Source organism: Odontomachus brunneus, unplaced genomic scaffold, assembly GCF_010583005.1.
Source record: "Odontomachus brunneus isolate Ranch 3 - 2012 unplaced genomic scaffold, Obru_v1 Obru_scaffold_173, whole genome shotgun sequence".
NCBI lineage: Eukaryota > Metazoa > Arthropoda > Insecta > Hymenoptera > Formicidae > Odontomachus > Odontomachus brunneus.
This window is the reverse complement of record NW_022639623.1, coordinates 361,787-374,311: the sequence shown is the minus strand read 5'-3', so window position 1 is coordinate 374,311 and position 12,525 is coordinate 361,787. Positions and strand designations below refer to the sequence as shown.

General features: G+C 32.6%; 1 protein-coding gene across 1 annotated transcript in view; it reads right to left on the bottom strand.

Moving 5' to 3' along the window:
• Window positions 1–12,170, bottom strand: part of LOC116851364 (ATP-dependent RNA helicase SUV3 homolog, mitochondrial) — a 28,885-nt gene extending 16,715 nt beyond the window's left edge. The window contains exons 1-7 of the mRNA XM_032830696.1: window positions 11,917–12,170; window positions 11,726–11,794; window positions 11,100–11,335; window positions 10,814–11,036; window positions 10,463–10,631; window positions 10,269–10,380; window positions 10,057–10,187 (exon numbers count right to left, since the gene is read on the bottom strand). Coding sequence (XP_032686587.1) covers window positions 10,057–10,187; window positions 10,269–10,380; window positions 10,463–10,631; window positions 10,814–11,036; window positions 11,100–11,335; window positions 11,726–11,794; window positions 11,917–11,990 — 1,014 coding nt within the window. The 5' untranslated portion in view covers window positions 11,991–12,170. The remainder of the gene's footprint in view (window positions 1–10,056; window positions 10,188–10,268; window positions 10,381–10,462; window positions 10,632–10,813; window positions 11,037–11,099; window positions 11,336–11,725; window positions 11,795–11,916) is intronic.
• Window positions 12,171–12,525: the final 355 nt, after the last annotated feature.

Sequence of the window (12,525 nt, the reverse complement as noted above, 5' to 3'; positions counted from 1 at the left end):
TATATATATATATATATATATATATATATATATATATATATGTATAATTCTTTGTCAACCGGGACACTCCCCTTTCCAGAAGTGTTTGTCATAAAATGTTCTACCAAGGCTTAAACTGTAGATATAAGCTTTATAATGCCATTTGGCGTTTTTCAAAATTTAAAATGGCGGATCCAAAATGATGGACCAAAAATTAAAAGAGGAATTTTAATATTGAGAAAAAAACTGTATTAAAATTAGAAAAATTAACGTTATAATATCATTTAAGTTCTCAATAAATTACTTGAAAGTAGTTCTAAAAGCAAAACAAACCAATCACGAATAAAACAATTTTTCAATTTTTTCCATGTTTTTCATTGCTATGTTTCTTTTTGCAATACATCGCCTTTAACCAGTGTTTAACCAGCCTTTAACAATTCAAAACCATCCACAGCATTCGAATATCGTTTTATTAATTTGTTTTGTGACAATACCGTGAAAGAATAATTTTGATGTATGTTTGGAATTTGATGTATGTTTGTAAAGCTACATCAAATCTTCCTTTCATTCCTTTACCACAAAACATTGCCATAAAACAAATTATTAATAAAATGATATTCGAATGCTATGGATGGTTTTAAATATACATTAGCTAAAAGCGATGCATTCAAAAAAGAAATATAACAATGAAAAACATGAAAAAATTGAAAAAGGCCGTGGCCAGTTTTCGTATGGTAAGAAGCTCCCAGCGATCTCAGGCTCATTTTCACACACAAGTTACATCATGATCCAACATTAAATTACTCATCATGTCAACTTCTGGAACCACGTGGTTCTGAAGTTATGTCGTCAAGCTCAAAAATCAAAAAGAATTTTTTTCTTCGAAACGAAAAAAGTGGCTTTAAAAAAAATATGGAAAATAAAATATCTTAAGGAAATTCAAACAGGTATGTTTTGATTTGATTCGGTGACTTATAAACTGTCCAAAAAAACATTTAAATTTTCGAAACGCGATTTTTTCAACATCCTGTAGAATCACCATCATCATATTTTATATGTAACATCATTATATACTTATATATAATATTTATGCTAACAGAGATCGTGACGGTACAACATGGTTAAAAATACAAAAAATTAAAAACTTTTTTCTTTTTTTTTAAGGAGGCAATTTGGGAAACTCACATTTTTAAAGTATCGTAAAACTGCTCTTAACGTATACTTCTCATACTCTCGGATATTTTGTCGACGCTCTTTTATAAAAACAAATGTCCGAAACCCGATCTTCGGTAGACACCGCTTATTAACAGACAGATATTTTAGTCCTTTCTGCATCTAATTAAGATTGGTTTTATTGCATTTGCATTAATAGATCTTCGTAATCAATGTGCAATAAACAAATGTGACAAGAATTCCTTTTTTTGAATCCTATGTTATCGCAAATGAGCGATTTAAAAAAAATCGTACCGATCAAGTTGAAAGCAAGAAACAAAATAAAAAAACTTACCTAACTGATTTAAATAAAATCGCAGTTGGGAACCACGATGAAAAAAAAAGACGAAGCTCAATCATCGTCACTGTCTGCATTGATCGTCGAAGCAATCTGATCTTTATCAAAAATAAATAAAAAACGGCAAGTCTCAGTATCCGTTTATCCGTTTATGCGTGTTTATCCATCAGAATTTTTTACTGATATCTTTCAAACGTTAGATAATACAGTACGGCCACTACATGTGAACAGAATCCGATTGATCTTAGCCCATTTGCAAGTATAACATGTAATTCCCGAACAACCTGTCGTATTCGGTGCATATTCGATAAAGCAACGATAGTTCTTACAATTAATGTGACGAGACGGAACGATAATTTTTAATATATTGTTTCTTTTCTTGATGAACTGAACTTTCACTGAACCGTCTTTGTTTAGTATTTCTCCTAAGTAACCAATGGCTTGTCTCAATTGATACGTTCCTGTAAAACTATGTTTTATGTTATTTTCAGTCATTTCAAGAAAGTCTTCAAGATTAGTTGCTGAAATATTTTGGAATAGAACTTTCCAGCAGATCTATCAATTAAATCAAGCTACCGGTTACTTAGGAGAAACGATTAACAAAGACGATTCAGTGAAAATTTAGTTCATCAAGGGAAAAAACAATATATTAAAAGTTATCATTCCGTCTCGCCACATTAATCATAAAAAATATCGCTGCTTCATAGAATATGCACCGAATACGACAGGCTGTTCGGGAATTACGCATTATACTTGCGAATACATGAATGGACTAAGAACAATCGGATCCTGTTCATATGTAGCCGTATTATATTAAATCTAACGTTTGCAAGATATCAATAAAAAATTCTGAGATCTGCCGCTTTTCTATTTTTGATGAAAACTAGATTGCTTCGACGATCAATGCAGACAGTGACAATGATTGAGCTTCGTCTTTTTTTCATCGTGGTTGTCAACTGCGATTTTATTTAAATCAGTTAGGTAAATTTTTTTATTTTGTTTCTTGCTTTCACCTTGATCGATACGATTTTTTTTTTAAATCGCTCGTTTGCGATAACTTAGGATTCGAAAAAAAGGAATTCTTGTTACATTCGTTTATTGCACACTGATTACGAAGATTTATTAATGCAAATGCAATAAAACCAATCTTAATTGGATGCAAAAAGGACCAAAATATCTGTCTGTTAATAAGCGGTGTTTACCGAAAATCGGGTTTTGCACATTTGTTTTTACAAGAGAGCGTCGACAAAATATCCGAGAATATGAAAAGTATACGTTAAGAGCTGTTTCACAATACTTTAAAAATGAAAGTTTCCCAAATTGGTATTCGTCTCCTAAAAAAAAGAAAAGATTTTTAATTTTTTGTATTTTTAACCATGTTGTACCGTCACGATAATCTCCGTTAACATAAATATTATATATAAGTATATTATATATAAGTATATGATGTTACATATAAAATATGATGGTGATGACTCTGCAGGGCGTTGAAAAAATCGCGTTTCGAAAATTGAAATGTTTTTTTTTTTTTGAACAACCTATAAGTCACCAAATCAAATCAAACCATACTTGTTTGAATTTCCCTAAGGTATTTTACTTTCCATATTTTTTTCAAAGTGTGGCTTTTCTCGTTTTGAAAACAAAAAATTCTTTTTGATTTTTGAGCTTGACGACATAACTCCGGAATTACATGTTTCCAGAAGTTGACATAATGGATAATTTAATGTTAGATCATGATGTAACTAGTGTGTAAAAATGAGCCCGATATCGCGGGAGGCATTCTATCATACGAAAACCGGCCACAGCCTTTGTTTTATTCATGACTGGTTTGTTTTGCTTTTAGAACTATCCGAAAATAATTTATTGAGAACTTAAATAATATTATAACGTTCACTTTTCTATTTTAATAGTTTTTTTCTCAATATTTTAATAGATTTTTTCTCAATATTAAAGTTTTTTTTTTATTTTTGGTTCGTCATATTAGATCGGTTATTTAAAATTTTTTAAATCTGACTTCCGATTCGCAATCAGTGACCCAAAAATATCCGCGGATAATGATTTTCATAAAAATTAAAATATTCTTAAACTTTTGGTCCATCATTTTGGATCCGCCATTTTGAATTTTGAAAAACGCCAAACGGCATTATAAAGCTCACATCTACTTTCTATCACTTTAAATCTTAGTAGAACATTTTATGACAAAAACTGTTCTGGGAAGGGGAATGTCCCGATTGATAAAGAATGACTCATATACAGGGTGCCCCAAAAGTCTGAACACGATCGAACATCTCAGAAATAGTGTATTTTAGAAAAAAATGCTTTAGACAAAAATTGTAATATTTAAACAGTTGCATTTAATGGTAATATCTATTTGACCTTGAATGGCCAATGTCTGGACAAGGTCTCCTTGAACTTTTTAAATGGAACCCTCTATTTTTATTGTACATTCTTGTAATTTATATCGAGACTTTTATAAAACACAATAATAACGTATTTTTTCATTAAGTATTTTATAAGTAATGAAACTTGAAAGGTACAGTACGCCAACATTAACATTACCCAAGATGTACCACGCGGAGATTGCTCGGTTAAATTTACACTTCTTTCGTATATGTATGTGTATGTATGTGCGTATGCGTTTGCGTGTATGTGGGTATGTGTGTACGTACGCATGCGTGCGTGCGTATGGGGATAGGTGGGTATGGTGTGGATGTTGTGTGAGCATGTATGAGTGTAGGTGGTGGGTGCGTGTGCGTGCGTGAATGTGTGTGTACATGGGTAGATGCATGAGTGATTAGGTGGATGTTTACGATGATAAGTTAAAAAACAGATAAGGACTAAGGACCGTCATATCACAACCACCCACATACATACACGAAGGAGCTGTAAATTCGTCCGAGCAACCTCCGCGTGGTACAACTTGAGTAATGCTAACGTCGCCGGTACTGTAACTTTTAAATTTCATGACTTAAAAAGTACTTAATAAAAAAATATGTCATTAGAATGTTTTGTAAAGCTCTCGAAATAAGCTACAAGAATATGCAATAAAAAATGGGGGGTTCTATTTAAAAAATTCAAGATGAGCTTGTCCTGACCTTGCCAACGCCATCCAAAGTCAATTAGATATTACCATTAATTAGATATTACCATTTAATGCAACTTTTTAAACCATACAACTTCCGTCTAAAGCGTTTTTTTCTAAAATGCGCGATTTCTGAGATATTTGACCATGTCCAGACTTTTTGGATATATCTGTATCTCTCTAGAAGGAGGAGGGCGTATTAGTACAAGGAGGGCTATAATATGGTGTGACGATTCGAGATTCGTCACGACGGCCGAAACAATAATCACAAGACTAACAAAACGCCGAACAACCGCGCGCGGAATAACCGCAAGGTCAACAAACAGTCGAACTGTTTGTTATAATTTAGTATAAAAGCCGATAGAAAATTGATATCAGGAGAGATTGATCGGAAGGCTCTTCTCAGGCGCACGACCGACCAGAACTCACAACTCCTAGAGATCCTAGACATCCCGTCGACCGAAGTGGATACGCGACGTCGACATCCTTCTCCGATACCGCTCTACCGACCGAGGTGGATACGCGACGTCGGTTTCCTATCCATACCTCGCTCCGTCGACCGAAGTGGATACGCGACGTCGGCATCCTTTTCCTCCTCACGCTACGCCGCTAACACCTACGATCGCGAACGCATACAGAGCGTAAAATAACGGTGACAACGAGCGCCTTTAAACCAGCAAGGAACACCAGGATAAATAAATAGATTAAAGCCGATGAGGCCACGGACTCCGAACGACGAACAATAGCGTATCCGGAAACAATTCCGACCGCGTCCCGCCTGACGCTCGCACGCCTCGACGCTCGCAGCTGATCGCGAGACGACAACAACGGCTCCCGACGAGAGCAAAAACGCGACCACGCGCCAACGGCGTAACGTCGCCTGTAAATAATTGTAAATAGCTTTGAGATTAGAATATAGTTTCAAATTATTATCACCTATACCACTGGTTTTCATTTCACACACGAAACCCAGACCACACCGGCTAAGACTATCCCGCACGTAACGCAAGGCCGTTACAAATGGCAATAATAACTTCTGTCCAGGTGGAGGCACTTCAAAGATATCAGTCACCTTCATTTTTTAAATGGAATTGATATGTTTTGTTTCCATCATATAATAGAAAGGTTTAAAACAAGTTTAAAACATATAACACAAGATCATTGAATAAGATTAAAAGTAAAAAAGCGATAAAAAAAAATACGGATACAACGTATCCGGATACGATTGACTGATTTTCATTTGATTTTTATTTTATTTTATTATTAGTTTGTCCTGAGAACTTGCTAAAATGAGAAATGCTAAGATGTCTTTTAACAGTGTTTATTCTCCATTGAAATGACACCATCTCAATAAAGGTAGATACTTCAAGGAAAGAAAACAAAAATTTTGAAGAACATCTTAATATGTTTACAGGATATCATGAACATGAACAGATTAGTATCGATAGAGCAATACATCGTGCAAAATGTATCCATTTGAAGAACAAGTTAATATGATCCTGTCTGAAGAATGTCAACAAAATCCTGTGCGAAAGAAAACTTTGTACACTGAACGGTATCCTGATCGTATTCAGCCTTCGCGTCAAACATTTAAAAATCTATAATAAACTTAGACAAACTGGTAGCTTACATATCTAAAAAAGTGAACGCGAAAAAGAAGTAACACATGAAGGAAATGAAATTAATATTCTTGCAATAGTGACTCGAAATCCTCAAATTAGTTCACGACAAATTGAAGAAGAATCTGGTGTTAGTCAGATGAGCGTACTTTGCATTTTATATCGTCACATATTCCATCCAAATCACATTAGCCTTCATCAAGAATTACATGGAATGGATTTTGTGAAGAGAATTACATTTTGTCAATGGACTCAACATCAAATTCAAAACAATAATTCATTTTTTGATACTGTGTTATTTACTGATGAGGCAATATTTACTAATCACGGGAATGTTAATTTGCATAACATACATTTCTGAGCAACGGAAATTGGCTGCGACAAGTTGAACATCAGAGGCAATGGTCTTTGAATGTATGGTGCGGTATAATATATGACAAAATTATTGGTCCTTATTTCATCAACGGACATTTAAATGGCAACAGCTACGTTAATTTTCTTGAGCATTTATTGAGTCTTTAGAACTTGCCTTTAATCATACGACAAACAATGTAATACCAGCTGGATGCCCGGCTCATTTTTTATTGTTTGTGAGAAATAAACTCAATGAAATATTTGCAAATCGCTGGATTGGACGTGGGAGTCCTGTATTATTAACAAGGGGGCTACCTCATTAACCAGACTTGACACCACTGGATATTTTTTTATGGGGAACATGGTCCTAAGGGACATGGTCTATAAAACCGAACCAACTACACCTCAAGACAAGAACGGATTATTGCAGCCTGAGTGTCAATAACTCCCGACGTTATTAGAAGAGCAAGTCAATCAATAATCAGAAAAATCCAATGTTGCATTAATAATGATAGTCATCATTTCGAACATCTTTTATAAACATAAGATTCACTTATATGAAAATATTTTTTATCGTTTCTTTACTTTTAATTTAGCTCAATAATCTTGTGTCATATGTTTTGAACTTGTTTTGAGCCCTTCTATCATATGATGGAAACAAAATATATCGATTCCATTTAAAAAAATGAAGGTGACCTTGATATCTCTAAAGTGCCTCCACCTGAACAAAAATCATTATCGCCATATTATAGCCCTCTTTGTACTATGCTATTTGGTTACACAAATTTTCCTTTATACTACATGGATTAAAAAATATTTAAGGTGGTAATAGTTATTGCCTCACCTTGCATATGCACAGGATAGGGCATTCAAATTGAGCCTAAACATATGAAAAATAAAGCAAAATAAAAAAAAATGTTTCAGACAAAAATTGTTGGATTTTAAAGGAAACGTATTGTGGTGCTATTAGTCTAACCTTCACATGAAGTTCATGATGAAATAAAGATTAACTTAATATTTAACTTCATACTTTTTAATAAGATTAATTTTTTAAACACCTACGTTTATAGCACTTTTTATGACAAATTCAAAAACTACACACAAGAGTATTGAAGATCAAATGACGGAAAACAAAGTATCTTCATTTAAATAATTAAATAAAGGTACTTCTCAATTTATTTGCATTTATTTTATTAGATGTTCGAAAAGATGACAATCGATAAACTTTTGAATATGTTAAGAGCCGGTTTCACCAACTCTGGTTAAACCAACCTATGGTTAAATTCTAACTACCAGAAGTGCCAATATCGAGATTAAATATAAATTGCTCATTGAGATTCAGTATGACACTGTTTATAGCACGTCGCATTTAAGTTGGCTACTCTGCTACTTTTAACCCTCGCTTAGCTTAACCGGAATTGGTGAAACCGACCCTAAATGAAAAATGATTGAAATATAGTCCATAAACATTTCGATATTTTAAAAATTTTTGATAACTTAAAACAAAGAATTTGATGCATATTTTCTTCGGGATACAAAAGTGATATACAGAGTAGCTCACATAATTCTTAATAATTCAATATCTTGAAAACTATTTCATCGATTTTAATGAGTTAAGTCTTGAATTGTATGGATCTGAAGGATCTTTAAACTGAAATGGAGGTTGGTCTCCCAACTGATGTTGCGTGAGTAAAACGGGCGTTAACTTAAAAATTTTTTTAAAGTTTTAAAAATTTTTAAATTTTTAATGGAAATGCCTATGAAAAATAATATTTTTGAATTCTTTGGACAAAAACAACTTAGTTCTAACAACTTAATTCTAACAACTTAGTTCAAAAACAACTTAATATAAAACATTTTTTTCGAAGTCGAAAAAACCGTAATATTTTTTTAATAGAACCATCTGACAAAAAAATGTTTCGAATAAAATTAAATTGTTTTTATTCAAAGAATTCAAAAATATAATTTTTCATAGGCATTTCTATAAAAAATTTTTAAGTTAACCTTCATTCCACCCACGCAACAGATTGGGGAATCAATTTCCATTCCAGTTCCTTCAGATCCACACAATTTAAGACTTAAATCATTAAAATCGAAATAGTTTCCAAGATATCGAGTTATTAAGAGTTATATGGGCTACTCTGTATAAAAGAACGAAATGACTAATATACTACGACACTCTATTATAAATTTAATTTTCAACGAACAATATAAACAGAATGATTTTTATGTTGCTAACTAGAAGAAGTGTGGTGTAAACATTAACACAACTTACGATTTCTAGCCTGTAACGTAATAGTAATTTAGTTGCTCACTGAAAATCAAATGTGCAATATGAAAGTAAGTACTAGTCATTTTGTTGTTGTGTATCATTTAAGTACAGTTTACTTAGCTAAAATTAAGGAAAATTGATATGATTTTCAATTATGATAAAGCTCGAAGAAACATTTATGAAGCATCTACTTTGTATACCGAACAATATCCTGTAAAAATATTCTATTACGTTCTTTATTTTACCGAGTTATGAAAAAAAGTTTTAGGAAACGGTCATGAAGAAAAAAGAAAACAGCAAAAGATTGTCACTGATGAGAATAATAAAATTGTCATATTAGCAGTAGTAGATGATCATGATCCACAAATAAGTTTTCGTAGTATTTCTTGCTATTGGAATATCTAGAAGTGTTTTGTATGAATACTTAAACGTCATAAATTCCACCCGTATCACGTCTCATTACATCAACAACTATATGACAATGATTTTCAAACGCACGCACGCACGCACGCACGCACGCACGCACGCACGCGCGCGCATTAAGCTCGATAAATATTAAATATTATAATAATAGGTGAATAGGACAAGGAAAAGTAATTCCTGACCTGCCCGTTCACCAACCTTAATATCTTCAGATATTTTTCTGAGGATTTCTTAAAATAAAGAACGAAAAAAAAATGTATATACCAGATGTATTAACTATGCCAGAAGATATGAAAGTATGCATTAGAAAGAAATGCTTGTCATATCTATTGAAATACTTTGTTAAATGTTTATCAATCTTTTACTTAATGTATTCAAAAGTGTGTCGAAGTTTATGGTCATCTTTTCAAGCATTTAATAAAATAAATACAAATAAATTGAAAATTATCTTCATTTAATGATTTAAACTGTTTCCGTCATTTGACTACTGATGATCTTGAATGTATGGTCATTGAATTAATTATGAAAAAGACTAGAAACATAGATGTTTAAAAAATTAGATTAAAATTCTATTAAAAAATATGAAATTGAAACTTTCATTTTATTATGTCACTTCATCCAAAGATCAAACCAATAGCAATACGTTCTCTTTGAAACCCTATAATTTTTGTCTAAAACATTTCATTTTGCTTTATTTTTTATATATTTATGCGTCTCAACTTAAAATGCCTCACCCTGTATATAATTTGTAATTATAAGAATGTATGTGTGCCAATAATTATTCACAACATAGAACATATTAATGAAAAGGATGTACCAAATCTATAGCAGCAGCTTCACCACATAAATGTATTTCATTCGCAGGTATTCCTAAAAGGGCTCTCGTCCATGCCCAGCCTCTGTTAAGATCACGAATTAATTGAATTTCATCAATTACAGCTACTTCATCTATAATTGACCATAATTTATACCAATGCAACTTTCGTAAATGAATGCTGCAGATTATGAGATAAATAAAATTATACTTACAATTATTTTGTAAATTCGCCATTTCTACAGAGCAAGATAAATGGTTTGACGGACTATCGAATCCTTTAGCATATGTCCGTTCTTCCCCAGTTAATAAATCACATGGTGTCCCCTGTGAAAAATAAAATACGTAACTATAACACAATGTATTATATACAATAAATATAATTAAGTAATATGTAATTGATACCAACACTCTGATTACATTTGTGAAACACTTCCGTAACCAATAACCTTAACGGTCCACAATATACTCCACTTCTTGAATTGATAAATCTTTCTAGAGCATGATAAGTCTTTCCACTGTTTGTTGGTCCAGCATGAAAGATTATTTTCCTATTTTTTGCTCTTGCTAAAGAATACCTGAAGCAATTAATAATAAAATCAGTTTTGTCAAAAATATTGTTCATGCATATTAAATTAAAATAAGTTATTTACACACACACACACACACACGCACGCACGCACGCGCGCACACACACATATATATATATATAACAAATAATTTTATATAACTCTCATTATATAAATATAAAGTATCTTACCAGTTAGCAGGACATCGTAGATCACTAATCTTTTTAAGATCATCTAAACAATCGATATGCGGAAACATCTGTTTAGCATGGCGTAAGAAATATGGAAAAATATCTGTAACATTTCCAGCATCTTGAAGGATATCACTTAATACTATATGGAGATCCACAGGTAATGTTTCTGTTTTTAAACAATACTGCCTAAAATTTGCAAAAGCCTGTCCCTGAAGGAAATCTAAAATAGGTATCATAATCAGTATAACAATCAGTATTTATATATCATTAATTCTAAACATACTATCCAATCCATATTGTTGAGCTAGTTCCTTGATTTCTGTCTTCTGTACAAATGAATTTAATATTTTCAGAAGATCTGTTTTCTTCAGAACTCCAGTCAATTCAACACCTATATTTATATCATCTGGGTTTGGCTTGATAGGCACAGGTTGGAATAAGGAAGCTGGTGAATTTGAATTACTATCTTTCTTACCCCTAAATGACTGAATACAATTTGTGTTACCAGGAGCTATAGATCTAATAATAAAAGATAAAATTAAACGTAGTTCAACAAAATTATACTATTATTGGATTATTATTATTAGGTAATAGATAATAGAAAGAAAACATGATCAAAGCATAAATAATAGTGAATTTGATCATCCGCACTACATCCGGATCAGTGCACACTAAAGATCAGTGTTACACATAAAATATCAAAATATAATAGCATAACAAAATTTTGATATAGAAACAATTAATGTATATTCTACTAATTAATGTAATATCATTATTAGGTATTTAATAATTCAAAATATTAATATTCTTTATTTAAATAATTATTTCATATGTAACAGTCTTCAATATGCACTGACCCAATGTAATGCAGGTGACCGAATTTGCTATAAGAAAACATAAATATTATACCTGTGTACAAATGTTGCAGTCAGTAAGCCGCTTCTTCGTAAGCTATCTATAGCTTCGTAAGCTATAGACCTAATAAAAAATGAAATTAAATATAGTTCAACAAAATTATACTATCATTGGATTATTATTATTAGGTAGTAGATAATAGAAAGAAAACATGATCAAAGTATAAGAAAACATAAGTATTATACCTGTGCACAAACGTTGTAGTCAGTAAGCTGCTTCTTTGTAACTGAGCTAATATAAAACACCTTAGTGATATCATCTTTCAATAAAATGATTTTGTTGTTAGAACATTGTTGGGAAAATTAGTATCAAAGAGAAGTCTAGAAACAGTCAAGCCCGCTCACTGAAATTAGAGGTTTGTTCTTTCCAGCTGAACTTCTTGCACTAGTTCAAGAAGTGTACACTGGTGCGTTCTTTCTAGCAAAAGTAATGTCAGAGGTTACTGTTCTTTTCAACGGTGCAGCAGAACTTATGGCTTCTGCACACAGGACGCGGTAATGCTTGCCGCGCGGCGGAAGTCCGCGCGGCAGCCAATCAATATGTTGTTTTTCCGTACGAGCTAGAAGGTTATTACGGAAAGTAGCATATTGATTGACTGTCGCGCGAACTTGCCGCCGTGCAGCAAGCATTACCGCGTCCTGTGTGCAGGAGCCATTAGTGCAACAGTTCACTGAACTACTTGCACTGAGTCTGAAGCTAATGCAAGCAGTGTAGTGCAGTGCAAGGGTAAAAGTTACTGTACCAGTGCAAGTAGTTCAGGGGGTCGATTGTGTATCTCGAAACGAAGTAAAAAT